This window comes from Salvelinus namaycush, chromosome 19, assembly GCF_016432855.1.
Source record: "Salvelinus namaycush isolate Seneca chromosome 19, SaNama_1.0, whole genome shotgun sequence".
NCBI classification, from domain to species: domain Eukaryota; kingdom Metazoa; phylum Chordata; class Actinopteri; order Salmoniformes; family Salmonidae; genus Salvelinus; species Salvelinus namaycush.
Window position 1 is genome coordinate 41,318,961 of NC_052325.1, and position 24,514 is coordinate 41,343,474.

The following is a 24,514-nucleotide window of genomic DNA, read 5'->3' on the forward strand; positions in this document are numbered from 1 at the left end:
CTGGGCCCGTCTCTCAAAACACTGGCCTACTTTCTTGAGCTCTGCCCATCGGCTACTGCTGTACACTTTGAGTGATGGGCCTACAACCCAGTATAGGTCAACATTTCTTTTATACTATCGCTCCACCCTTCCGTTTGAAATGGGCTTCCAGAGAGTCACATGGAATTTCCTAGAAGCCGGACATGGAAAATGCCCAGCTGATGGGGTAGGAGCATCTGTGAAACAAAGAGCAGATGGAATTGTGGCACAAGGCAAGGACCTCCCAAATGGAAGAACTGTATTTGAGGAATTGTCAAAAGTTCAGTCGGCTGTCAAGCTCTTATATATCTCAAAGGAGATAAAAGAGCATGGAGGCCCTCCCATCAGATCACCTGGAGACAATCTGTGGGACAATGAAGATACACCAGGTAATAGTTGTGGGTTATTTTATGTCAAATCTCACATTTGTTATACAAACATTATCACTAGACTATGTATCACTAGACTATGCTATCATTACATATTTTGAATGTGCATAACTTTTAGAATAGATTTTTTCCAGATCGTCAGCGACAGTCCAGAGGATACTCAGTTGCCTCTGTTCCTTTCCACATCACTGCACTCCACAGACTGTTCCTTTCCACATCTCACAGCGCCTTCCAGCCCATTGAAGATCTAAGTGAAGCATTGATTGGAAAGTGGTGTGTGATGGAGTATGATCAGGACGTTTACCCTGGTATCGTGCAAGACGTTCACACAGAGAGTGGTGCTCTTGTTAAAACCATGAGTCGCGTTGGCCCCAACTGTTTTTTTTTTGGTACAGACCACAACATGTGCTTGGACTTGCCCCTGAACCCGTTCCCGTGACCAAAAGGCACATGGAGCTGGATGGTTGGTCTGAGAGGAACGTGGCTCTATTTCTAAGCCTTAGATACTCATATACAGTACAAAGCAGGACATAAAATCATGCCGTAAATAAAACATGTGCAGCTCTCAATTAACTTTTCCATCAATATATAGGTGCTGGAAGTTCTAGTTGTTGCATCTAAGTGTAGTCAAAGACAAAACAATGTTCTCATGTTAAAAAGGTGCTAGTTCCAGTGTTTTAGAATCTTACTTTGTCTTATATTATTTAAATGTTTAACAACGGTTGTGGTTCAAAATGTTAGCAATAAAATATTGTTTTCCTACGTTATTTTTTTTTACATAGATGTCATTTCCACCACAACACATATTTCTGAGGTAAATGAGTATATTATGTATAATTTACATTGATTTGTTTTAGATAGGGAAATCATATGGTTGTTATCATAATCTCACAAAAAGGTTGGGTGGAAATATCGTATTTTTCATGATAAACGTTTTCAGCTGTCACCAAGGCAAGTTCATACATTCAGGCGTCGTGTTGATTTATTAATTTTAGGAAAACCTTAATCACTTAAAATAATATTCAATACAAGTTCATGTACCCATAAGAAATGTGTTAAAAATAAGTTAATTTCATTTTCAACTGAAATGGATGATTAATGACATGATGGAAATTACATTTGTCTGGCTGTCTGGGGAAAATGACAAAAATAGTACAAATGCAGCCATTATCAGATATTGTTTCTAGACAAATCAAAGACAATTGAAATACTGGTAAAATGGTGTTTGAATAAGTTTAACACAGCCAAAGTGCCCAAAGTTGCAGAATCACCCATTTATGTAAACATTGTCTAGATCCGAGTTCTTTGACCAGATTTGTGGTTGAAAATCTTTTTAACACAGGTACTATGAAATGGAGCCACAGTCCAAACGCATCAAATAATCTGAGTGTGACATGGACTCCTGGTTCGCTTATCCTGTGCTGTCCAACTTTCACTCACATGACGCTGAGCTAATCGAGGCCTTTGCAGCTCCCATCGTCAACAAGAAAGAAACCTCTCGTTTGATAAAGGAGTTAGCCACAGTGTACCCGTTACCTGGACTGACACACATCGAGAGTACGGGCATGCAAGGATAAGGGCAACCCTCACCCTCTGGAGATCATTGTATGCCTTGCCAGTGATGCAGTAAGGACATGCACATATCTGATCTGCCGTCCTCAGGTAGAATAAACTGTGTTGGTCTAGGGGACCTTTTCCTGGTCAAGACACCAGCATGCCCTCCTTTGACCAGATCAAAGTTTGAGCAGGCCAGGAAACACTGGCCCACCTATTAGGAGGACAAGCAACTGACGGTGGCACTGAAAGGCCAGCTGTTCACCTCCTCTATGAAAGCCAAGATGCAGGACTACATGATGGCTGCTGTGGCTGCAGCAAGAGCAGGGCAGGCGAGATGCATGGAGGCTGTGGGGGCTGCGGTCGTTGAGCCAGAGGCAGTGAGGATTGTCGCTGTGGGACATGACTGCTGGAAAGGCGTTCACCCACTTAATCACACTGTCATGGTCTGCATTGACCTTGTGGCACGTGGGCAGCATGGTGGGGCCTACACCCATGATAAGTACCCCGCCTGCCAGTTTGTTTTGCGGGACATTTCGGGTGACTCCTCACCCTCTGAAATACATGGCGCCACCACCATGCCAACCTGTGGTGTCCTGCGGGACAAGGACAGTGCAGAGGAGAGCGGTCAGCCGTACATCTGCACCCGGAACAACCTGTATGTAACTTGAGAGCCTTATATTATTTGTGCCATGCTGCTAGTCCAGTCCAGGATAGGCAGTCTTCTATGGAACAGCCTCTACCGATGGGGCATTTGGGACTAAATATAAAAATCGATGCTCAAAAATATCAGACTTACCGCTTTGAGGTTTTCCTAGGAGTCTTGGGCCAACAGTACCAAAATTAATTCCTAAGGTTCACATATTGTTACAGGAATGCTCTACCTTTATAATTGTATAGTCTCACATGTCAGATTACTATGCACACACGGTTTATGAATGAGATCAAGGTGTAACGACATTTTGGATTACATCAATTGTTTTACTTTATTGCATTTCATTTTAAATTGTAACAAAGCTTTTGCCACTGTGACATCACTTAAAAAGCATTCACAGCTTGTTTTTATGCTTATCTCCCACTGTAGTCAGTGCATGTCAAAATATGGTTTCCATCCATTTCCCTCAAGAAATTTTGCCAGTTAAGACATACACACTGCTTTTAAGGGCACAAATGTTTTAATGATGTTAGATACAGGGGCTGACAAAGCTCCAAGAATATCGTGGATAAGCCATGACCAAACAAAACAGGACTAGCTGCCTTGGTAATACCGTCCAGGAGATCTCCTAAACAAGTACAGCTACATGAATATAGGTACATAGGCAAGCCATAGACCCGTCTCAGTAAACATTTTCATCTGACAAAACATCTTATGAAAAATCATCAAGAAAGACATGAACCTATACATACAACTATATACACTGAAAAAAATAACTGCCCTATAGAACTGAGTAACAATGAGAAATGATTCATATACCAAGGAAATCATGCAAAATGTGTATTTCATATTGTTCAGTTCTTTTCAGCAATGATAACCCATCTAAAAATAAGTGTCCAACATTGAACCATAGGCCCCTACTTTTATGGAGAAATGATCTTTAAAAATGTATCTGATATTTCCAAGGCTTTCGGTTACGATGAGAAACATTTATTGTAACAAGGAGGAACGCAATCTGTGTCACTGTGTGAAGTGGGGGCAAACAAAAACAGAACAAAAAAAGCTCCACTTTTTAAACATGGGCCAGCCCAGGTCTATGTAGATAAAAAAAATAATTAAATATAAGTTAGTAATGCACATGGAATTATCGGCGCTCTCTATGTCTCCCACTATAGTTTAACCTGGCGTATCTAAACAATGAGTGACAATTACACATACTGTACAAAACTGCTCAGTACAAACTCCAGTGGTACAGAGTAAATAGGGTTAACTATTCATCTTGCTATGAGCCAATAGCTCCTTTGAGAGTTTATCCAACCACTGACCCTCAACACTCAGCTTAATACTTGTTGATGCCAAAGATGCGGACTCCGTGTAGTTGTGGCAATTTGGGGATCAGCACACTCAAAAGGGAAGCAGTGTTTATGACAAAGTGTGTTGTGTCGTACTTCGTGTAGAAACTTGCAAGAAAATATCTAGGGGGAGAAACAAAATAAGACAAGTTAGCAAATATGTCAGTTAAAAAAAGCTCTGCAACATGGTCAACAGTTGGAATTTATAGGGCCGGTTTCCCCAGACACAGATTAAGCCTATCCTGGACTAAAACGCATTCTCAATGGAGGATTGAAGTGTTTTTTAGTCCAGGACTAGGATTGAACTGTGTCCGGGAAACCGTCCCATACAGTTTGCAATTATTTCTGCATTGGATGCTAAATGGGTATCTAAAGACAATGGACAAAAATGTAACCTCTTGTTCTAAATGACGGGAGGCGACGTACAAAATGATTGGGGAGATGGTGAAGAATTTTCTGGATGATGTGAACTGCACGCCATAGTCCAACTGTTCCCAATGTGTCAGGAGCCGGGCTTTGCCTTGGTCTGGGGTCTCAAACGGAGTGCCTTTCACTGCATGCATGAAGACATACATCCCCTGCAAGACAGACACATAGTGAATGAGTCCAAATCTTGATGGCGAGAGACAGTCCACTAAGACAAGACAAACTAATCATAAAGTAGCAAATGGTGCCTGAGACTGAGGGTAGATGTTGCAGCACAACTACGTGTCCTTTTGGTTCATTTAAATTAAATATTTATTTTAATTCATCCTTCCTTGGAAGGAGCTGGGATAGAATCGGAACTGTATTTATGATAAGAAGCGGAGTGCGTGTGAAATCTGCTTACTGGTGCAAAGCTGACCAAAGCCTCTCACAATTACCTCAACTGATACTTTATTAACTACTAGGTCATAAGTGGGACATTGGAGTGAGTATGTTCTGGTTAATCACTTCCTAAGTTCCTTCACAACACTTGGCACTGAGAACATCAGGTCATTTGAATGAGAATGCTACATTCGATGAAATAACAGGGTCTGTGAAAAGTCTTCATATACCAGCTGAACTAGCAGTTAATGGCAAGCAAAAGATACAGTAAACAATAAGCTGTTGAACTAAAATAGCAGGATATTGTGGTTGCCTTTTAATGGCCTTCCTTATGGCTATGATACAGAAGACTTTTCCAATATGGGGACAACAGTAAACTTAGTGAGTTGTCATGTCACTGACCTTGTTTCTTTATTCAACAGAATGCGCAAGGAACAATGAGAGGCCAGTGCATTGAGGAAGCAACAATTGTCTAGGCACCAACTTTGAAGGGTGGGGGGGTTACCATGAAATGGCTGAAAGTAAGAACAACAAACTGGTAATAGGTTATTAAAGCATGAGAAGAAAAATGACTTACAAAATTGTGTATAACATTTGTGAGAGTCCACACCACAGGTACACTGAAGAAGGGTATGCTCAAGAGCACAATGTGAAGCATTCCAACACCAAGGGCATAGGTGAGCCAGATCCCTCGACTGTTCATGACCCGAGTGTTGGGGTTCACCTCACTGTGCGCTACGCCAACATTCATTTTGTTTCTGTGAACGAGAGGAGTATGAGGATTGTGTTACTGATGAATACAATTTATTCCTTTGAAAACATCACAAAAATGTGTCACTCATAAATGATCCCAACAGGGAGCCAATTACTACTGCAATACACAAAGTTCATAGCCTGCAGGTACAAGAGAGATTACGCAAATAAAATGAACATGATCTGCTTAGGCTATGTAGTACACTTTCACCTTTCTTGCACAACAATACCTCTTGCTGTTGTTCAGACAAATCATTACATTACGCTTTCCACAACATGACATATGTAACCTATTTGGACTTTAATTGTCTGATAGTTGCTTTTCAGACCATTGGTTGGCTTGAGATTGAAAGTTTGAAGTTGAGTCATAATTTCTCAAGATTTCAAGCTCTTGATAATGGTGATGTCGAAAAACGTAACTGTGGGCAAGTAGCTATCCTTGTTTATATACCAGTATGCTTGGAATAGGGTTAGCTGGTATCGAAGCCATTTGGAGAAAGTGTAGCATTTTCGCTTTCAAGCATCAAAAGGGGAACCACCAACCTATTCACTTGCAAATGTCCCATGAGGGTCATGCATTCAAAAGCAGCTGCACTGAGGCTTTTCATTTGAAAAGTGCAGCAACAATGCTATGGCAGACACTTGCTTGCTCTGATGACAATATTCCCTAAAATGTTCCCTAAAACCCGTAATATTATAAGCTAAGATGGACTCTATAAAGCACATACAGTGCATTCAGAAATTATTCAGAACCCTTTACTTCTTTTAAGTTTTGTTACATTACAGCCTTGTTCTAAAATTGATTAAATTGTATTTTTTCCCCTCAATCTACACACAATACCTCATAATGACAAATCGATTACAGCCTTGATTTTTTTGACATTTTTGCAAATGTAAAAAATAAATAAAAATGAAATCACATTTACATAAGTATTCAGACCATTTACTCAGTACTATGTTGAAGCACCTTAGGCAGCGATTACAGCCTTGATTCTTCTTGGGTATGACGCTACAAGCTTGGCACACCTGTATTTGAGGAGTTTCTCCCATTCTCTGCAGATCCTCTCAAGCTCTGTTAGGTTGGAAGGGGAGCATTGATGCACAGCTATTTTTAGGTCTCTCCAGAGATGTTTGATCAGGTTCAAGTCTGGCTGGGCCACTCAAGAACATTCAGAGATTTGTTCCGAAGCCACTCCAGCGTTGTCTTGGCTGTGTGCTTAGGGTCGTCCTGTTGGAAGATGAACCTTCGCCCCCAGTCGGAAGTCCTTAGCGCTCTGGAGCAGGTTTTCATCAAGGATCTCTGTACATTGCTCCGTTCATCTTTCCCTCGATCCTGACTAGTCTCCCAGTCCCTGTCGCTGAAAAACATCCCCACAGCATGATGCTGCCACCACGCTTCACCGTAAGGATGGTGCCAGGTTTCCTCCAGACGTGACACTTGGCACTCATGCCAAAGAGTTCAATCTTCGTTTCACCAGACCAGAGAATCTTGTTTCTCATAGTCAGAGTCTTTAGGTGCCTTTTGGCAAACTCCAAGCGGGCTGTCGTGTATTTTACCGAGGAGTGGCTTCCGTCTGGCACTCTACCGTAAAGGCCTGATTGGTGGAGTGCTGCAGAGATGGTTGTCCTTCTGGAAGGTTATCCCATCCCCACAGAGGAACTCTGGAGCTCTGTCAGAGTGACCATGGGGTTCTTGGTCACTTCCCGGGACCAAAGCCCTTCACTCCCGATTGCTCAGTTTGGCCGGGCGGCCAGCTCTAGGAAGAGTCTTGGTGGTCCCAAACTTCTTCCAGTTAAGAATGGAGGCCACTGTGTTCTTGGGGACCATCAATCCATTTTTCTGGTACCCTTCCCCAAATCTGTGCCTCGACACAATCCTGTCTCGGAGCTCTGCGGATAATTCCTTTGACCTCATGGCTTGGTTGTTGCTCTGACATGCACTGTCAACTGTGGGACTTTATATAGACAGGTGTGTGCCTTTCCAAATCATGTCCAATCAATTGTATTTACCACAGGTGGACTCCAATCAAGTTGTAGAAACAGCTCAAGGATGATCAATGGAAACAGGATGCACCTGAGCTCAATTTCAAGTCTCATAGCAAAGGGTTTGAATACTTATGTAAATAAGGTATCTGTTTATTCTTAATAGATTTGCAAAAATGTCTAAAAACCTGTTTTTGCTTTGTCATTATGGGGTATTGTGTGTAGATTTGAGGGGGGGGGGGGGTTATGTAATCCATTTTAGAATAAGGCTATAATGTAACAAAATGTGGAAAAAGTCAAGGGGTCTGAATACTTCCCAAATGCACTGCATAAAATGCTTGGAGGATTGATTGTACATTAAACTTCCTCCATTTCCATAGAAATAACAGGCATTGTTGACATTGAGTGAATGTGTTCAATGTTTCTTTTGAAGGAGAGCTAACTTGTTGCCAATGATGGTTCCTAGGAATTTGTAGTCCTCCACTCGCTGAATGATCTGTCTGTTAATCTCCAGTGGTGGGGATGGTAGGTTGGTCTCTTCTGTAGTCAATGACCAGGTCTTTGGTTTTGGTTGCATTGAGGTCCAGGTAGTTCTGTATACACCACAGTAAAAACCTGTCCATTTCAGCCTGGAGGTGCCCCTCTGAGTTGCCTGCTGTGTCCATAATTACTGTGTCATCTGAATACTTGATGAACATCATCTCTGGGTCTGAGCTCCTAAAACAGGTGAGATGACGGAGCCTTGTGGTGATCCTGTAAAGATGGTTCTGGACAAGCTGCAATGAGACAATTGAATCTGACCAGCTGTTCTCTATTTGTCAGAAAGGAGAGGACCCAGAGAACCAGATGTCGATTGACATTCATGTTCTGGAGCTTTTAACCCATTAAGTGAGGACTATATTAAAAGCCACTCGAGAAATCCACAAATACCATCCTGACGCATGTCTTGGGTTTCTCCAGGTGGGTGTAGGCACAGTGCAGTAGGGACAGAACTGCATCATCAACACCCCTGTGACGCTTGTAAGCAAACTTGAGTGGGTTTGTATAAGAGCATACCTCCTTTTGTAGCTGAGGGAGAATCAGCCGTTCAAAGCTCTTCATCACCAAATATGTTAAAGTTACAGGGCGGTAGTCATTGTTGCAGTAGGGGTTGCTCTTGTTAGGTACTGGGTATATGGTGGATGATTTCCATATTGAGTGTTCTGCCAGAGTGCGGTTAAAAATCTCACAGAAAACACCTGACAGTTGCTTATGGCAAAGCTTTAGTAGGCAACCAGTAATGTTGTCTGGCCAAGGTACTTTGTCCTTTTAAATATGTATTTATATTTTAAATAAATATGGCGTCTTCATCTTTTGGTTGAAGCTCAACATTTGTTACAGTGTGTGACATGTTAGATAGGTCAAGAGATCAGCTCCTTCTTTTCCATTGCAAAGTCATATTGGTCAAATCTACAAAAAATCTTGAGATTCTCTGCAAAGTCAACACAATCTTTTTATTTTGGAGCAAGGGACAGTTGGGTGTTGTTAAGGCCTGCCAGTGTTCACACCCCTCCAAGCACCTCTGGCTTTACCTTCCTGAAAGAGCCTTCCACCATCTCTCTTGGCCCGATTCATCTGTTTATTTAATTTGGATTGAATTAGTTTACCTTCAATCTTGTTGCCAGTGGTAAATGCTATTTTCTTTTCATTTAGAGTCATTTTTAGATCCTTTATGATCATGGGTTTGTTGTTAGAAAATAACTTTTAAGTTTTGGAAGCAACAATAATATCCTCACAGAATTTCTGGCCTCAAGACTTGCTCCCTCTGAACACACTCCAGTCTGCACAGTCAAAGCAGCCATCTAAGGTCTCACTGGCATCATTCTCCCATTTTCTGACCACTTTCTTAACCACATCTTCCCGTTGTAGTTTGGTGCAATAGGCTAGGATTAGATGTATTGTGATCTGCTGTACTAAGGGGTGTTTTTTTTTTATCGCTTTGTACGCACTCTTTTATTTTTACATTTTACATAAACATATTAAGTCTTATGTATTATAAGTATATGTCCCTCATATTTCATCGGCGATAAACAAAATCCTTCAAATAAAAGATATTGTGGCAGTTTTGCACAGATCCATACAGCTATGGGTGCCTCCATCCGATCATGCTAACATTAGATAGCGAATTAGCACAAGTGGTGCCTAAACAAGCGCTGTAACATGGAAATATGGCCATGTGGGAACACTAACCATATAAAAAAGGTGTGTATCAACTTAAATACTTTTCAAAAAAACAAAAGGTTCTCACTGATATGAAAGATAAGATCCGTATGCTTCCAAAACCGTAGCGCAAGCAATGCGTGTTACTGTTCAGACCGAGCGTCGGGGCTCTTAACAAAACGCCCCCGTACAGAAGATGCCTTCATTCAATGACTTATGTTTAATGCAATGGAACTGAGAGTCGCGATCAATGGCCAATTTCTAGTTAGCTTAGCTAGCGAAGCCGCGCTAGGTAACTACCATTACTTTCACATTTTCTTAAGTGCCTAATGATTCAGCTGAAAACTAAGTAGCTAGCTTACGTTAGCCAACAGCCAAGCTCCAGCTACTTTCAACAAGTCAAGTGAAGTATTGTATGCTTGAAACAACACCAGTTGAATTGCTAACTTGCTAGCTAGCTATTTTTCGTGAAAATAGGAATACATAAGTCACAATATTTGCATATCAATAGTGTTATCAAATATTTTAACAAACAGTCAACATAGATATGGCCATGTACTTACTGGAGTACCTTGTTATGAATCGGTTTTTAAACGTGGCAGTAAGAACGACAGAAGGCCAAGCTCCCCTTCACTAGCGGCACAAACGATGACGTCACTTTTGAGTTGAAATTAGGAATCCTAAAAAAAATAAAAGCCAGCCTTTCAAAACATTGCAATGTGGATAACTCATTAAAAGATATTACATTTTAATCAATGTCAATTTTTTATTGTTCGTATAAGCAAATGCAAGAAGGACTTTATGGAAACAATTATACAAATATGCTCCTAAATAAAATAAAAAATAAGACCACTATCGAAAAATACAATGTTCAGATTGGTATGTTCAAAACATTGGGCTGTAGAGAAAAAACGATTCTATGTGCTGAGGTAAAAGTGGTGTTGGGAATACTTAGTTGGGTCTGTAGTATCTATATATGCAGTTCTTTCATGGGGACTGAGGTCTAAATACCCAGCAGCACTTTCTACTCCACTCACTCCATTGGTCCCAATGCAATACACTTTGGGCCTATAAATTACATATTGGCTTATAGAGAAAAAAAACTATTCTATGTGCCGAAGTAAAGGTGGGGTTGGGATTACACAGTAGGGTCTGTAGAATATATATATGGTGTTATTACTTGGGGGACTGAGGTCTAAATACCTAGCAGCACTTTCTATTCCACTCACTCCATTGGTCCCAAGCGAAACACTATGGGGCCGATTCCGACCCTTGTTAAGCAGTGCATAAATGGAACATAATTAACTTTTTATGCACTTTTCTCTATGGCCCTGATTCCGACCCGAGTTAAGCGCACGTAAATGGAACGTTATTCCCTTTTATGCACTTTTCTCTCTGAGTATTCTGCCCTTGAATTTAAGTATGAGTTATTCACCCGCTATTCATTCGTGGTGGAGATCTAAGAATTTAAGGTGTGGTGGATGTGTCTTCAGATAAGTCGTATTCTGACCTTGACTTAATGCCCTCATAATTCCACCACCTTTACACGCAAGGAAACCATGAATAAGGTAGAGGGAACCGTCCGGTTCCAAGTGGGAAAAGGTATCTACTTTTTTTTTCTGATATAAATAACAGCATTCTCCATGCACCTTAAGAGCTATTGATAAGAGCTAGGTAAGTTAGTAAGGTAAAGGGGGTTGTAAATAAACATAGCAATTATTCCTTATAATTTCTGAAGACGAATGGGAAACCAGCCATATGGAAGCAAATTTTAAATAATATCAACATTGCAGCCCCTTTTCCACAGTGAAATAGGCTGTAAATAGCTGTGCCGTTATTCAGAATTTTAATTGTGTGCCCTCATAATTTGCCTGGATAAAATTTGGACACCCAAGCTATAGGCTTCTGTTGGGCTGAACCTGATGAGAGGATGTATGCACATTAGAATGTTTTAATTATAGCCTATTCCCAGGCTTTTCTCTATTTTATGTGACAAATTGTATCATGTTAAATGTTAGCCACTTTCGGAAGCCACCGTCAGTAATACCCACATACATTTATAACTGTCACTTTAGTGTTTGTTTTCTTCAATTTGTAGCTTATCTTTTTGCATCATTCTATTCTATTCCATTTACCTGTCTTTGTTTAACCTGCGGGTCGCTAGCGTTAGTGGATCATATTATGCTAACAGTGTGCAATAATTTGGGACATGCAGCCAATTTGAATCATTATGGAATCATTATGAAACCTGGTGCATGGTTCACAACTACACCGTTGTCATACAGTTCTATGATTAGTGACAGATAGGTTCGATTTATAGGACTATTGTTCAACCCCTATTGTGCACTTTTATCCACCTTCCAATGTTCCATGGATTGAACTTGAATATGACAAAAGTCTGGATGAATTCAAACCACTGTATTTTTTATTCCTCAATATATTATAGTGTATAAAGGCTCTCCAAATATTTCCTAACCCTTAAATTTGCCTAAATAATCTACAAAATCAGAGTATTTTAAAATCTACCAGTTGGTACTGAGGCGGAGACAAAATGCATATATTTAGATGGCTTTCTTTCATTGATCCCTATATTCTGACACTGTTCTCTCAATGTATTCTAGTGTCTGTTGACAAACTTCAAATTAAAGGTACACCATATTTATAGGGATGGCTTAAGATAAATGTACTGAAAACCCTATTGAATGAAAATGCCACAAGAAAATCTGTTGGACAGCAAGTGGGGGGTTTTCAGTGATGAATGAAATGTCTTCAGCACGGAAGGGAACCACGCCTGCAAAGCCCGTTAAGCACCTGCATAAGGTGTCTGAATACTAACTACTGAGAAGTGCTGAGGAAAGGCGTGCATAGAAAAGGCTTACATTTCCTTAGTCGGAATCGGCCCCTACAGGCCTATAAATTACACATTGGGTGAAAAAATAAACTACTATTATATGTGCCGAAGTAAAAGTGGGGTTGGGAGTACTTAGTAGGTTCTACAGAATCTATGTATGGTATAAATGACATATATAGAAGTGCTCCTGAATAGAATGGACCCCCCCACAGGCAATGATGTAATTGTGTATGGTGAAATATGTATGTTCAATATGAAAAAAAGTACTGCATTTAAACTGATTGGCAAAATCAGCAGCAACGCTCCTAGGGGTGTAAACTCTGTGGATTTGGAAACTACAAGTGCACTGAGTAGAATGGAACCCCCTTTTACTGTGACACAATGTAGGTGCAATAAATTATAGAAAATACACACACACACAAAAAAAAACATTGTGACCATTTAGGCTTGAAAAAATATACAAATGAATCACATCATATCTTATGGAAATACTTTCAATTATTCTTTGTATGATAGCTATAAAATATATCAGTAATTGTGCACATTTGTCATTTTATTAATTTACAAAGTATACAGGTCATAACTCTTACTCTGAAGGAGTTCAAAAATCCATGACCCGGATGTACTTAGGTATCCTTGCTTCCTTCACAGTGGGGATGCAACGAACTTTCCAAACAGCCAATCACATGCCAAAGGTGTGAAGGCGCTAATTTGACCTCTTCCACCAGCAAGAATAAGGCCGTGACCTCCGCGATTTTCCTTCAAAATAAAAGTCCCGCAATGAAGATCGTAAAAAATTTATAAAAATGGTCGAATTTCATTACATTTTATGTGGAAATGTTAGCAAACTTAGAATTTTGTTTAACAATATGAAAAAAAGGGAAAAGTGAATTGCCTTTATAGCACAAATAATATTATAGCATTGATTTTATTGTTAACAGCTTTAAAAGTAATCATCCATTGCAACATCCATTTGACTTAATTGTGTGTGCAAACGCCCATTTTGATTCTTGACGATTAACTTATACATACGGCATGTGTTTAGTTCAACTGTCGTACCCCATCAGAACCCAAAATAAAAGCTTGTTTTACTCCAATGTTTAAACACTGTCTCAACGCTGTGCGTTACAAGGAAGACATCCTCCTCCCTCATGTGGTACCCTTCCTGCAGGCCCATCCTGACATGACCCTCCAGCATGACAATGCCACCAGCCATAATACTCGTTCTGTGCATGATTTCCTGCAAGACAGGAATGTCAGTGTTCTGCCATGGCCAGCGAAGAGCCCGGATCTCAATCCCATTGAGCACGTCTGGGACCTGTTGGATCGGAGGGTGAGGGCTAGGGCCATTCCCCCCAGAAATGTCCGGGAACTTGCAGGTGCCTTGGTGGAAGAGTGGGGTAACATCTCACAGCAAGAACTGGCAAATCTGGTGCAGTTCATGAGGAGGAGATGTACTGCAGTACTTAATGCAGCTGATGGCCACACCAGATACTGATTGTTACTTTTGATTTTGACCCCCCCATTTGTTCAGGGACACATTATTCAATTTCTGTTAGTCACATGACTGTGGAACTTGTTCAGTTTATGTCTCAGTTGCTGAATCTTATGTTCTTACAAATATTTGCACATGTTAAGTTTGCTGAAAATAAACGCAGTTGACATTGAGAGGACTTTTGAGTTCATTTAAGGACCGCAAAATGAGCAGCACGCTCCTCTGGGTGAAACTCTGTGGATTTGGAAACTAGAAGTAGTCCTGACTAGAATGGACACCCTTTTACTGTGACAAAATGTACAGAAATTGTGTACATGGTGCAATAAATTATAGGGGTACACACACAAAAAACATTGTTGACGATTTAGGCTTGAAAAAAAACAACTAATCAATCACATAATATCTTATAGAAATAATTTGTATCATTCTTTGTATGATAACTATACTGAAAAAAATATAAACGCAACATGCAACTATTTCAATGATTTACTGAGTTACAGTTCATATAAGGAAATCAGTCAATTGAAATACAATTCATTAGGCCCTAATCTATGGATTTCACATGACTGGGCAGGGGTGCAGCCATGAGTGGGCCTTGGAGGGCATAGGCCCACCCACTTGGCAGCCAGGCCCACCCGCTGTGGAGCCAGGCCCAGCCAATTAGAATTAGTTTCCCCCCCCAAAAAGGGCTTTATTACAGACAGAAATTCTCCTCAGCACCATCCCACCCTCTCTCAGATGATCCCACAGGTGAAGAAGCCAGATGTGGATGTCCTGGGCTGGCGTGGTTACAGGTGGTCGGCGGGGTTGTGAGGCTGATTGGACATACTGCCAAATTCTCTAAAATGAAGTTGGAGGTAGCATTCAATTATCCGGCAACAGCTCTGGTGGATATTCCGGCAGTCAGTTTGCCAATTGCATGCTCCCTCAACTCGAGACATCAGTGGCATTGTGCTGTGATAAAACTGCACATTTTAAAGTGGTCTTTTATTGTCCCCAGCTCAAGGTGCACCTGTATAATGATCATGCTGTTCAATTAGCTTCTTCATATGCCACACCTGTCAAGTGGATGGATTATCTTTGCAAAGGAGAAATTCTCATTAACAGGGATGTAACCATATTTGTCCACCGAATTTGAGAGAAATACACTTTTTGTGCGTACATTTCTGGGATTTTTTAATTCAGCTCATGAAACCAACACTTTACGTATTTTTGTTCAGTGTAGTATACAATATATCAATAATTGTGCACATTTTCCATAATGTTCGTCCTAACTATTATTTACTAAGTATACTGGACGGGACTCTTATTCTGAATGATTCAAAAAATTCGTGACCTGGAAATACTTAATTGTTCTTGCCTGCTTTACACACTGAACGACTTCACAGTGTCTAATTTTTTAGCACGTGTATTTGCGTTATTGTTATTGAACCAGACCGGACGCGGAGGTAGGAGACAGCTGTCTTTCAAATAAATAACTACACAGTCCACCAGTTAGTCACTATTGTGTTAAAATGTATTGTAAATGTATTCATCGTTTCGAGAGTTCATGGCTGTCAGGTAAGGTTAGTTAACTAGCTAATGTTATTCACTCAGCCAACCATGGGTATAATAATTAGCTGCAACTAAAACGATAATTTATATTGAACAAATTAATTTAAGTCCCCCTCCGTTCCGTTTAACAAACTTTTAGCAACAGAATCTGCGGAATGAATACACCCTTGCTAGCTAATTTAACCCTAATCAGCCAACCAGTTAGCTAGCAATTGTGTTGTGAGTGACGTCTCATTGGACTACAATCAAAGATTGTTATAACTAAACCAAGATAGACCACAGCCTGTCGTTTCCAATTGGAATAGATGAGTCATAGTGGCAGAACAAGCAAGGAGGTGGGCAGAGCCAAGCGAGATCCTATTGGCCCGTTCTTGCATACACTGCATATTTCCGTTCGGGAACGCCTACTCGTGAAATGTGCGTGTACAATAAGTCAATTCGACTTTACACTCCTAAACAATGTGATTTTTAAAGACGTTCATCGATGAGAACATTTGCAGGTTGTAGGCCAAAATCAATCTCGTTTCATCTTCTCCCACTGCCCGCCATATTTGGTAGTGAGTGGAAACGCCAAGCGGATGCTTCATATTTTATATTCCAGTGAAATATCTCTCATTGTTCTATCTGTGCTACAATGTGATATCAGTTTTTTTGCTCCATATTGCAGGTGTCCATAAACAGTAACAAATCATGAAACAGCTGCCTGCAGACACCGTGAGGCTTCTGTCCAGCTGTCAGGTCATCACCTCTGTGGTAAACGTGGTGAAGGAGCTGCTGGAGAATTCCTTGGATGCTGGTGCCTTGAGTATCGACATTAAACTGGTAAAATATTATTTTAACCATTACTGTGGCCAGGGAAGCACATGAAAATCCCTAATGGCATGATGAAATTGTCACATTGTAAAGCACATATTTGACTTGTTTTCCCTGGTGAGAATTAGGCATACTTAAAGGGCAATTGCACCACTTTTCAACCTAATTTTCATTATCTCCAGCACAATAAGTGTCTTCATATGTGAAAATGATGTTTTTCTACATGGGGTGGCAGGTAGCCTAGTGGTCCGCAGTGTGCACAGTTCCTAAGCAGTTTTAATGAACTTTTATGACTAGAAGGAACTTTTAGTTTGGAACACAACCCTGCATCCCTGCCATCACAAAATTAATGTTTACGCGATCCAAAAACAGTCCATTATATTATAAATTGCAATCTATCATGATTTGAAAGCTTGTTCTATTGCCAACTTGACTAGCTAAGTTATAAAATACGATCTTACAGTGTTAGGCTTTCACAATGCAATTCAGAAAATAGATCGTCATTTTGGTGCGCATAGAAAGGAGTTATGAGTTCATTCAGGTAGGTTTGCCGTGGTAATTAAAAAAAAAAAAAAACGGGTAATTCTGTTCAGAACAACCCAGGGTATGACACCATGTCATCTTGTAACTGTACATCAAACATAGTCTTCATAAAAGTTGACACTGTATATGACATGAGTTTGATGATTTGGAAATATGAAGTGCACATTTGGACTCATGGCTTACTTTTATGACATCAAAGCAGTATTTATTATAATACTCAACGTCTCATCTGTCAAAATACACAGTCATCTTAATTTACAGCATTTCATTCTTGCAGACAACAAAAAAATGTGCAAAAATTGCTAGGAGGGATGGGGGTAACTTCTTGTTGCTCGCAGTGTTCAAATTCAGAACGGCTGTCAGTCAACCATACAGCACTGTGAAGCGCAGAGCCAGAGCTCTGACGTCATGTATAGCATGTTACTGTACAGCCACTACGTTCCAATTTAGGAGGCTTATAATTGCCCAAATCTGCCATTTTCAAACCGTATACGAGAACGAGCGTTAAGGGTTACTCCTACCCTGCATTTTTTTTGTACCTTGTCTTTTTAACCACAGATCATAGAAACGTTTTCACATACAGTGCAATCGGAAAGTATTCAGACCCCTTTGACTTTTTCCACATTTTGTTAAGTTACATCCTTATTTTAAAATGTATTAAATGTTTTTTTCCCATCAATCTACACACAATACCTCGTAATGACAAAGCAAAAAACATTTTTGGGAAATTTGTGCAAATTTTTACAAAATGAAAAACGGAAATATAACATTTACATAAGTATTCAGACCCTTTACTAAGTACTTTCTTGAAGCACCTTAGGCTCGCTGCAGCCTCCAATCTTCTTGGGTGTGACACTACAAGCTTGGCACAAGCTCTGTAAAGCTGGATGGGGATCGTTGCTGCACAGCTACAGTACCAGTCAAAGTTTGGACACTACTCATTCAAGGGGTTTTCTTTATTTGTACTATTTTCTACATAGTAGAGTTTAGTGAAGACATCAAAACTATGAAATAACACATATGGAATCATTTAGTAAGCAAAAAAGTGTTAAACAAATCAAAATATATTTCAGGTTCTTCACAGTAGCCACCCTTTGCCTTGATGACAGCTTTACACAGTCTTGGCATTCTCTCAACCAGCTTCATGAGGTAGTCACCTGGAATGCATTTCAATTAACAGGTGTGCCTTGTTAAAAGTTAATTTGTGGAATTTCTTTCCTTAATGCATTTGACCCAATCAGTTGTGTTGTGGAAGGTAGGGGTGGTATACAGAAGATAGCCCTATTTGGTAAAAGACAAAGTCCATATTGTGGCAAGAGCAGCTCAAATAAGCAAAGAGAAACAACGGCGCCCCGGAGCAGGTTTTCATCAAGGATCTCTCTGTACTTTGCTCTGTTCATCTTTGCCTCATCCTGTAGTCTCCCAGTCCCTGTCGCTGAAAAACATCCCCAATGCATGATGCTGCCACCACCATGCTTCACTGTGGGGATGGGGCCAGGTTTCCTCCAGACATGACGCTTGGCATTCAGGCCAAAGAGTTCAATCTTGGTTTCAACAGACCAGCGAATCTTGTTTCTCATGTCTGAGAGTCTTTAGGTGCCTTTTGGCAAACTTCAAGCGGGCTCTCATGTGCCTTTTACTGAGGAGTGGCTTCTGTCTGGCCCTCTACCATAAAGGCATGATTGGTGGAGTGCTGCAGAGATGGTTATCCTTCTGTAAAGTTTTCTCATCTCCACAGAGGAACTCTATAGCTCTGTCAGAGTGACCATCTAGTTCTTGGTCACCTCCCTGCCAAGGCCCTTTTCCCCCTATTGCTCAGTTTGGCCTGGCGGCCAGCTCTAGGAAGAGTCTTGGTGGCTCCAAACTTCTTCCATTTAGGAGTGATGGAGGCTATTGGGTTTTTGGGGACCTTCAATGCTGCAGAATTTTTTTTGGTACCCTCCCCAAGATCTGTGCCTCGACACAATCCTGTCTCGGAGCTCTGTGGACAGTTCCTTTGACCTTATGGCTAGGTTTTTGCACTGACATTTACTGTCAACTGTGAGACTTTATTTAGACGTGTGTGCCTTTCCAAATCATGTCCAGTCAATTGAATTTACAACAGGTGGACAATCACTTTGTAGAAACAGCTCAAGGATGATCATTGGAAACAGGGTGCACCTGAGCTTAATTTTGAGTCTCATTGCAAAGGGTCTGAATACTTATGTAAATAATGTATTTCTGTTTTTTATTTTTAATACATTTGCAAAAATGTCTAAACCTGTTTTCACTTTGTCATTATGGGGTATTGAGGTAGATTGCTGAGGAAAATAAAATATTTGATCCATTTTAGAATAAGGCTATAATGTAACAATGTGGAAAAAGTCAAGGGGTATGAGTACTTTCCGAAGGCACTGTATGTAGACAATGGTTTTGTGTTGGAGATAATGAATATGAGGTTGAAAAGTGGCAGAATTGCCCTTTTTTTAAGGTATGATGTTTAACCTGTCATGATAAAATTAATGTAGCTAGCAATACACACTGTCTCCAACTCCCAATTACTGTCTGAAATGGTTGTAGTGTACTCCTGGTCATGTCATCTGAATTCCTAAGATATTTTCCCATTTCGAGTGGGCTCAGCTCACCTGCTCTCAGTGTGAGCTTGTTTTTCTTGGCATGGCGGAATACTTGAGTTCACTCTCATCAATGCAGTCTTTGCCCACTTCAAAGCCATTTCTTAATGAGCTGTCAGCAGTAATACTTTCAAGCAGCACAGCCAGCCTCTGAGGACATAGTGAAGCTTTTTGATTGGACTAATATTTCTAACTCTTCTCCTATATTGCCAAGAGGAAAGCAAATCCACTTATGGAGAGGAAAACATTTTCCCGGAACTGTGAACACCACATCATCAATATCAAAAGCCTCCAAGCATCTAGCACATACACCTGCCTGTATGGAAGGAAGCTATTGTTTTATTGAAGCACAATTGATCATTTTCTTGTACTTCCTCCTCTTCAATTGGAAACTAAGCTGCAGTGGACACTAAAATATTATCATATCAACCCACAAAAGGTACTTGTAAGAACTTAGCTGTTAATAGGACACAAAACTAAATCTGCTTTTGAGACACTTTTGAAGGGACTACACTGAACTGACTTCAATTTCGTATGAACCGCATTCTCTGTTCTTTTGTTTATGTCATGTCTTAGGAGAATTATGGTTTTGATCGAATAGAAATCAGAGACAATGGCTCTGGCATCAAAGCTGCTGATACTGCTGTGATGGCTGTGCAACACTACACCTCTAAGATCTGCAGCCACGATGACCTGGAGCACCTGGCGACATATGGCTTCAGAGGAGAGGCCCTGGGCTCCATCTGCGCTGTGGCAGAGGTCAGATACATCTGTCTTTTAGACAATTCTGCTCCAAAAAGTCCAAAGCGGAACTAAGTTAGCTGTGATAGATTTGTCCCGTTGACTCCCACCAGGTAGCTGTCACGACAAAGACGTCAGAGGACGACTTCGGGACCCAATACACGCTTGACCTCACGGGAAGTGTTGTTTCCCAGAAGCCCTCTCACCTAGGGCAAGGTTTGGCTTTTTCCTTTTTACTGAAACAGACGATCCAGTCCGTCTGTTTCCAACAATATTTATTATGTGTGCGTGACAGAGAAAAATGTTATGGGTAGACATGAGCTTTGATGTCTTTTCAGGTACCACAGTCTGTGCGCTGAAGCTTTTTAAAAATCTCCCAGTGAGGAGGCAGTACTATGCCAACACGAAGAAGTGCAAGGAGGAGTTGAAGAAGGTGCAGGACCTGCTCATGGCCTACGCCATTTTAAAACCAGAGCTGAGACTCACCCTCACTCACAATAAGGTACAACTTCTTTCTCATTATTTATGAATCTTATACTTCTTACCACAAGGTGTCCTCATCTGTCTGTATATTCCATGAAACCAATCCCTGCATACCAACTCCAGTAATCACTGTTTAGAGTGTTGTTAATGCTGTGTATGATTTGATACGTTAGTGGTGTCTTGATGGGACTTAAAATGGTAGATCATCTTATTTCAGGGATGTGTTTCTCTCCTTACAAACACAATTCGATACACATCTAGTTACATGGGCTCCGATACTATACAGGAACGATACTTTTAGTTTGAAATTATTGGATCTGTCTCAGCTGACTTCTGAGCTGTGTGTGTGTTTGTATGATGTAGTGTGTGAGCTGAGCCATAGGGCAGACTGAGCATCTACCACAATCAGATGAGGGTGGGGGGGGGGGCAATTGATCTGAAATTCTCATCACCCAGTGATTAACTTGTCATTCATAAGATACAATTGTTTTGAGCTAGTAATATGTCAATATTTATCTTTAGAAATGAGCAATGACATACATAGCCAATTAATATAACACAGCTTTGGATTTCACCCCTGTCACAAAAGCAAATGTTTTTGACCGTTTGGAACTTCATGGAGGAGAGCTGCTCTCTTCTCCCGTTCAGACCAGTGCAGCTCACTAAAATTATTGCTGTCCTTGTTATGAAACAACAGTTTTACCCTGTTCATGTAATGGCCGAAAAACCCCAATTAGCAATAACATGTTCAATCAGCAAGATGTGAGTTGTGTCCACCCCGGTAGCCCACACAGCTCTGCCGGTAAAAACACAATTTTCTACAGTGCATTTGGTAACAATGACCCAGCAAATTACATTGGTTGTCCCGCATTAAAGCCTATGATTTTAATATTGCGAAAGCCATTTTACATCTGAATGCTGAAGGTGCAGCACAGGTGTAGCCTACGAATATTAGAACAGGGATAGGGTAGGCCTAGCTACCTCACAGCTGCTCACGCCAGTGAGTCTCTTGCACTGTGCGCACGTCTGACTTGTAGATCAGTGTCATACGCAGGTACAGTGTCTTAAGAAACTATTCATACCGCTTGACTTATTCCATATTTTGTTGTTACAGCCAGAATTCAAAATGGATTACATTTTGTTTTTTCTCACCCATCTACATACAATACCCCATAATGACAAAGTAAAAACATGTTTCTTGACATTTGTGCAAATTTATTGAAAATGGAAAACAGAAATGTAACTGACACTGAATGAAAATATAAACGCAGCATTCAACAATTTCAAAGATTTTACTAAGTTACAGTTCATATAAGGAATCAGTCAATTGAAATAAGGTCATTAGACCATAATCTATGGATTTCACATGACTGGGAAGATAGATATGCATGTGTTGGTCACAGATGCCTTAAAAGGTAGGGGTGTAGATCAGAAAAACAGTTTGCATCTGGTGTGTCGCGATGCATTGGTCACATCTCCTTTGCATAGAGTTGATCAGGCTGTTGATTGTGGCCTGATTGCCGCCTCCAACGTCATTTTAGAGAATTTGACTGTACGTCTAACCGGCCTCCCAACCGCAGACCACGTGTAACCAGGACCTCCACATCCGGCTTCTTCACCTGCGGGACCGTCTGAGACCAGTCACCCGGACAGCTGATGAAACTGGGTTTGCACAGCAGAATATTTTTTGCAGAAACCGTCTCCGGGAAGCTCATCTGTGTGCTCATTGTCCTCACCAGGGTCTTGACCTGACTGAATCCCGGTTTCAACTGTACCGGGCAGACTGCAGACCGTGTGTATGGTGTCGTGGGCAAGCGGTTTGCTGATGTCAACATTGTGAACAGTGCCCCATGGTGGCGGTGGGACTATGGTATGGGCAGGCATAAGCTACGGACAACAAAAACAATTGCATTTTATTGATGGCAATTTAAATGCGCAGAGATACCGTGACGAGATCCTGAGGCCCACTGTTGTGCCATTCATCCGTCGCCACCACCTCCTGTTTCAGCATGATAATGCATGGCACAAGGATCTGTCACAAGGATCTGTACACAATTCCTGGAAGCTGAAAATGGCCCAGTTCTTCCATGGCCTATATACTCTCCAGGTGTGACCCAATGAGCATGTTTGGGATGCTCTGGATCGACGTGTAAGACCAGTTCCCACCAATGTCCAGCAACAATTGAAGAGGAGTGGGACAACATTCCACAGGCCACAATCAACAGCCTGGTGCACTTTATGCGAAGGATATGTCTCGCTGCATGTGGCAAATGGTGGTCACACCAGATACTGACTGGTTTTCTGATCCACGCCTCTACTTTTTTAAGGTATCTGTGACCAACAGATGCATATCTGTATGTAAAATCCATAAATTAGGGCCTAATGAATTTATATCAATTGACTGATTTCCTTTATATGAACTGTAACTCAGTAAAATCTTTGAAATTGTTTCATGTTTAGTTTTTTAAATAATTTTTTCAGTGTGTGTGTATATTTATATTCCAGACTCTGACATTGCTCAGTCTTTTGGGGTTTGTGTGTGTTTTGTTAGGTATTACTGCACTGTTGGACCTAGATACACTATTTGCAGATGCTCAGTGAAATGCTTTTGTATGCCGCCAATACAATTTGATTTGAGATTCAGTTTGTCAGTGTCCACTTGGAATAAAATATTAGGGTAGGGAGTCAGAGGAGTTACTCGACCGCCGTATACTTTTCATTGAAATCACTCGGAGATCATCAAGGGAGGAGTGTGCCCCCATTTCATGGCATTAGCACTTGGGAGACATATCCCGTATCCCGAACTTTGCACTTCAGCCTGTGTTGGGTTTCATGGCTTCTCCAAGTGCTTTTTACGAGAGTGATCCGTTTACAGTCACTAAATTGCATATTTCATTGCATAGATGTGTGCTGCTGCGGGCAGCATGCTTACAGAAATCAACACCCTGGAGATGTACTCGCTGGTGGACACCAATGACAGGGCCACCCGTGGGTGTGAATGTGTTCGCTTTTTCTCCTGGACTACTTTCCTCTCATACATCTGACACGAAGGAAAATCTGAGGAATCCATGCCTCGGTGGAGGTTGCACAGTGATGAGGAAGATTGTGTAACCTTGTGGCCACTGTGGTCAACTTTCATTATGCAGTGCACATTGATCCATTGGGTTGAATAATATGCTCAGACAACGTGCTGATTTGAGAATGTGAACTAGTGTCTGTTTTACAAGCTCCAAGGTGCTAGCACAGACTCGCTGATTCAGTAGAACTGCTCTCACAGTATGTGACCTGACATATGCACCGGTGTTCACTAACTTGTTCTCGAGCCTTCCCCAAACCCCCTGGTCTGGTTCAGGTCTAGAACAGTTGACACAGTAAACCTCTCTCTTTGCCCCTCTTGTGCCACCACACAGGTAAGGGAAGTGCTACAGGAGAGGCTTTGATTGGTGGTCAGCGTCTACTGTCTTGATTTCGAGATCTGGCAGGTGGTCTTTTTTTTAGCCAGACTGAAAATAAGCTGCTGCGTGTTGTTGCAGGTGGTGGTGTGGCAGAAGGCCAAGGTGTCCGATCACAGGATGGCTCTCATGGCTACACTGGGGCCCAACGCTGTGGCCCACCTGCTCCCCATCCACCATCAACAACCAGAGGTCAGTCAAACACTCACACCAGCATCACTCTGTCATGGGACTGATCCAACCAAACCAGTAATCATAGA

The 24,514-nt window shown here is 41.1% G+C and overlaps 2 protein-coding genes and 1 pseudogene across 5 annotated transcripts in view; 2 read left to right on the forward strand and 1 right to left on the reverse strand.

Moving 5' to 3' along the window:
• The first annotated feature begins 182 nt into the window (after positions 1–182).
• Positions 183–2,808, forward strand: LOC120064027 (annotated as a pseudogene).
• A 318-nt stretch (positions 2,809–3,126) lies between these two features.
• On the reverse strand, positions 3,127–10,364 carry ormdl1 (ORMDL sphingolipid biosynthesis regulator 1). 3 transcript variants are annotated; one of them, XM_039015013.1, is made up of 4 exons: positions 10,282–10,364; positions 5,353–5,533; positions 4,364–4,546; positions 3,127–4,091 (listed from the first exon to the last, which is right to left on the reverse strand). In XM_039015013.1, exons 2-4 carry the CDS (start codon positions 5,524–5,526, stop codon positions 3,951–3,953), a joined length of 498 nt encoding a protein of 165 aa, XP_038870941.1. In that variant the 5' UTR covers positions 5,527–5,533; positions 10,282–10,364; the 3' UTR covers positions 3,127–3,950. The 3 variants fall into 3 exon arrangements, with proteins under 3 accessions (XP_038870941.1, XP_038870942.1, XP_038870939.1); XM_039015014.1 differs by having other exon boundaries at positions 4,395–4,546; positions 10,274–10,358; XM_039015011.1 differs by having other exon boundaries at positions 10,274–10,358.
• Positions 10,365–15,401: 5,037 nt separating this feature from the next.
• Positions 15,402–24,514, forward strand: part of pms1 (PMS1 homolog 1, mismatch repair system component) — a 58,611-nt gene continuing 49,498 nt past the window's right edge. The window contains exons 1-6 of one of the 2 annotated variants that reach the window (XM_039015015.1): positions 15,402–15,504; positions 16,278–16,432; positions 20,155–20,337; positions 20,433–20,535; positions 20,658–20,821; positions 24,336–24,446. In XM_039015015.1, the coding sequence (XP_038870943.1) occupies positions 16,301–16,432; positions 20,155–20,337; positions 20,433–20,535; positions 20,658–20,821; positions 24,336–24,446 (693 nt within the window). In that variant the 5' untranslated portion in view covers positions 15,402–15,504; positions 16,278–16,300. Of the gene's footprint in view, positions 15,505–16,277; positions 16,433–19,592; positions 20,018–20,154; positions 20,338–20,432; positions 20,536–20,657; positions 20,822–24,335; positions 24,447–24,514 lie in introns of those variants that run through there. The other variant, XM_039015016.1, reaches the window with a different exon arrangement.

What these genes read in the sequence shown, in the direction of transcription:
- ormdl1 (XM_039015013.1), bottom strand. Translation starts at nt 5,526, where the DNA reads ATGAATGTTGGCGTAGCGCACAGTGAGGTGAACCCCAACACTCGGGTC. An exon ending in CAAATGTTATACACAATTTT is followed by an intron (nt 4,547 to 5,352) that starts GTAAGTCATTTT and finishes TCTGTCTTGCAG; the next exon opens with GGGATGTATGTCTTCATGCA. An exon ending in CCCGTCATTTAGAACAAGAG is followed by an intron (nt 4,092 to 4,363) that starts GTTACATTTTTG and finishes TTCTCCCCCTAG; the next exon opens with ATATTTTCTTGCAAGTTTCT.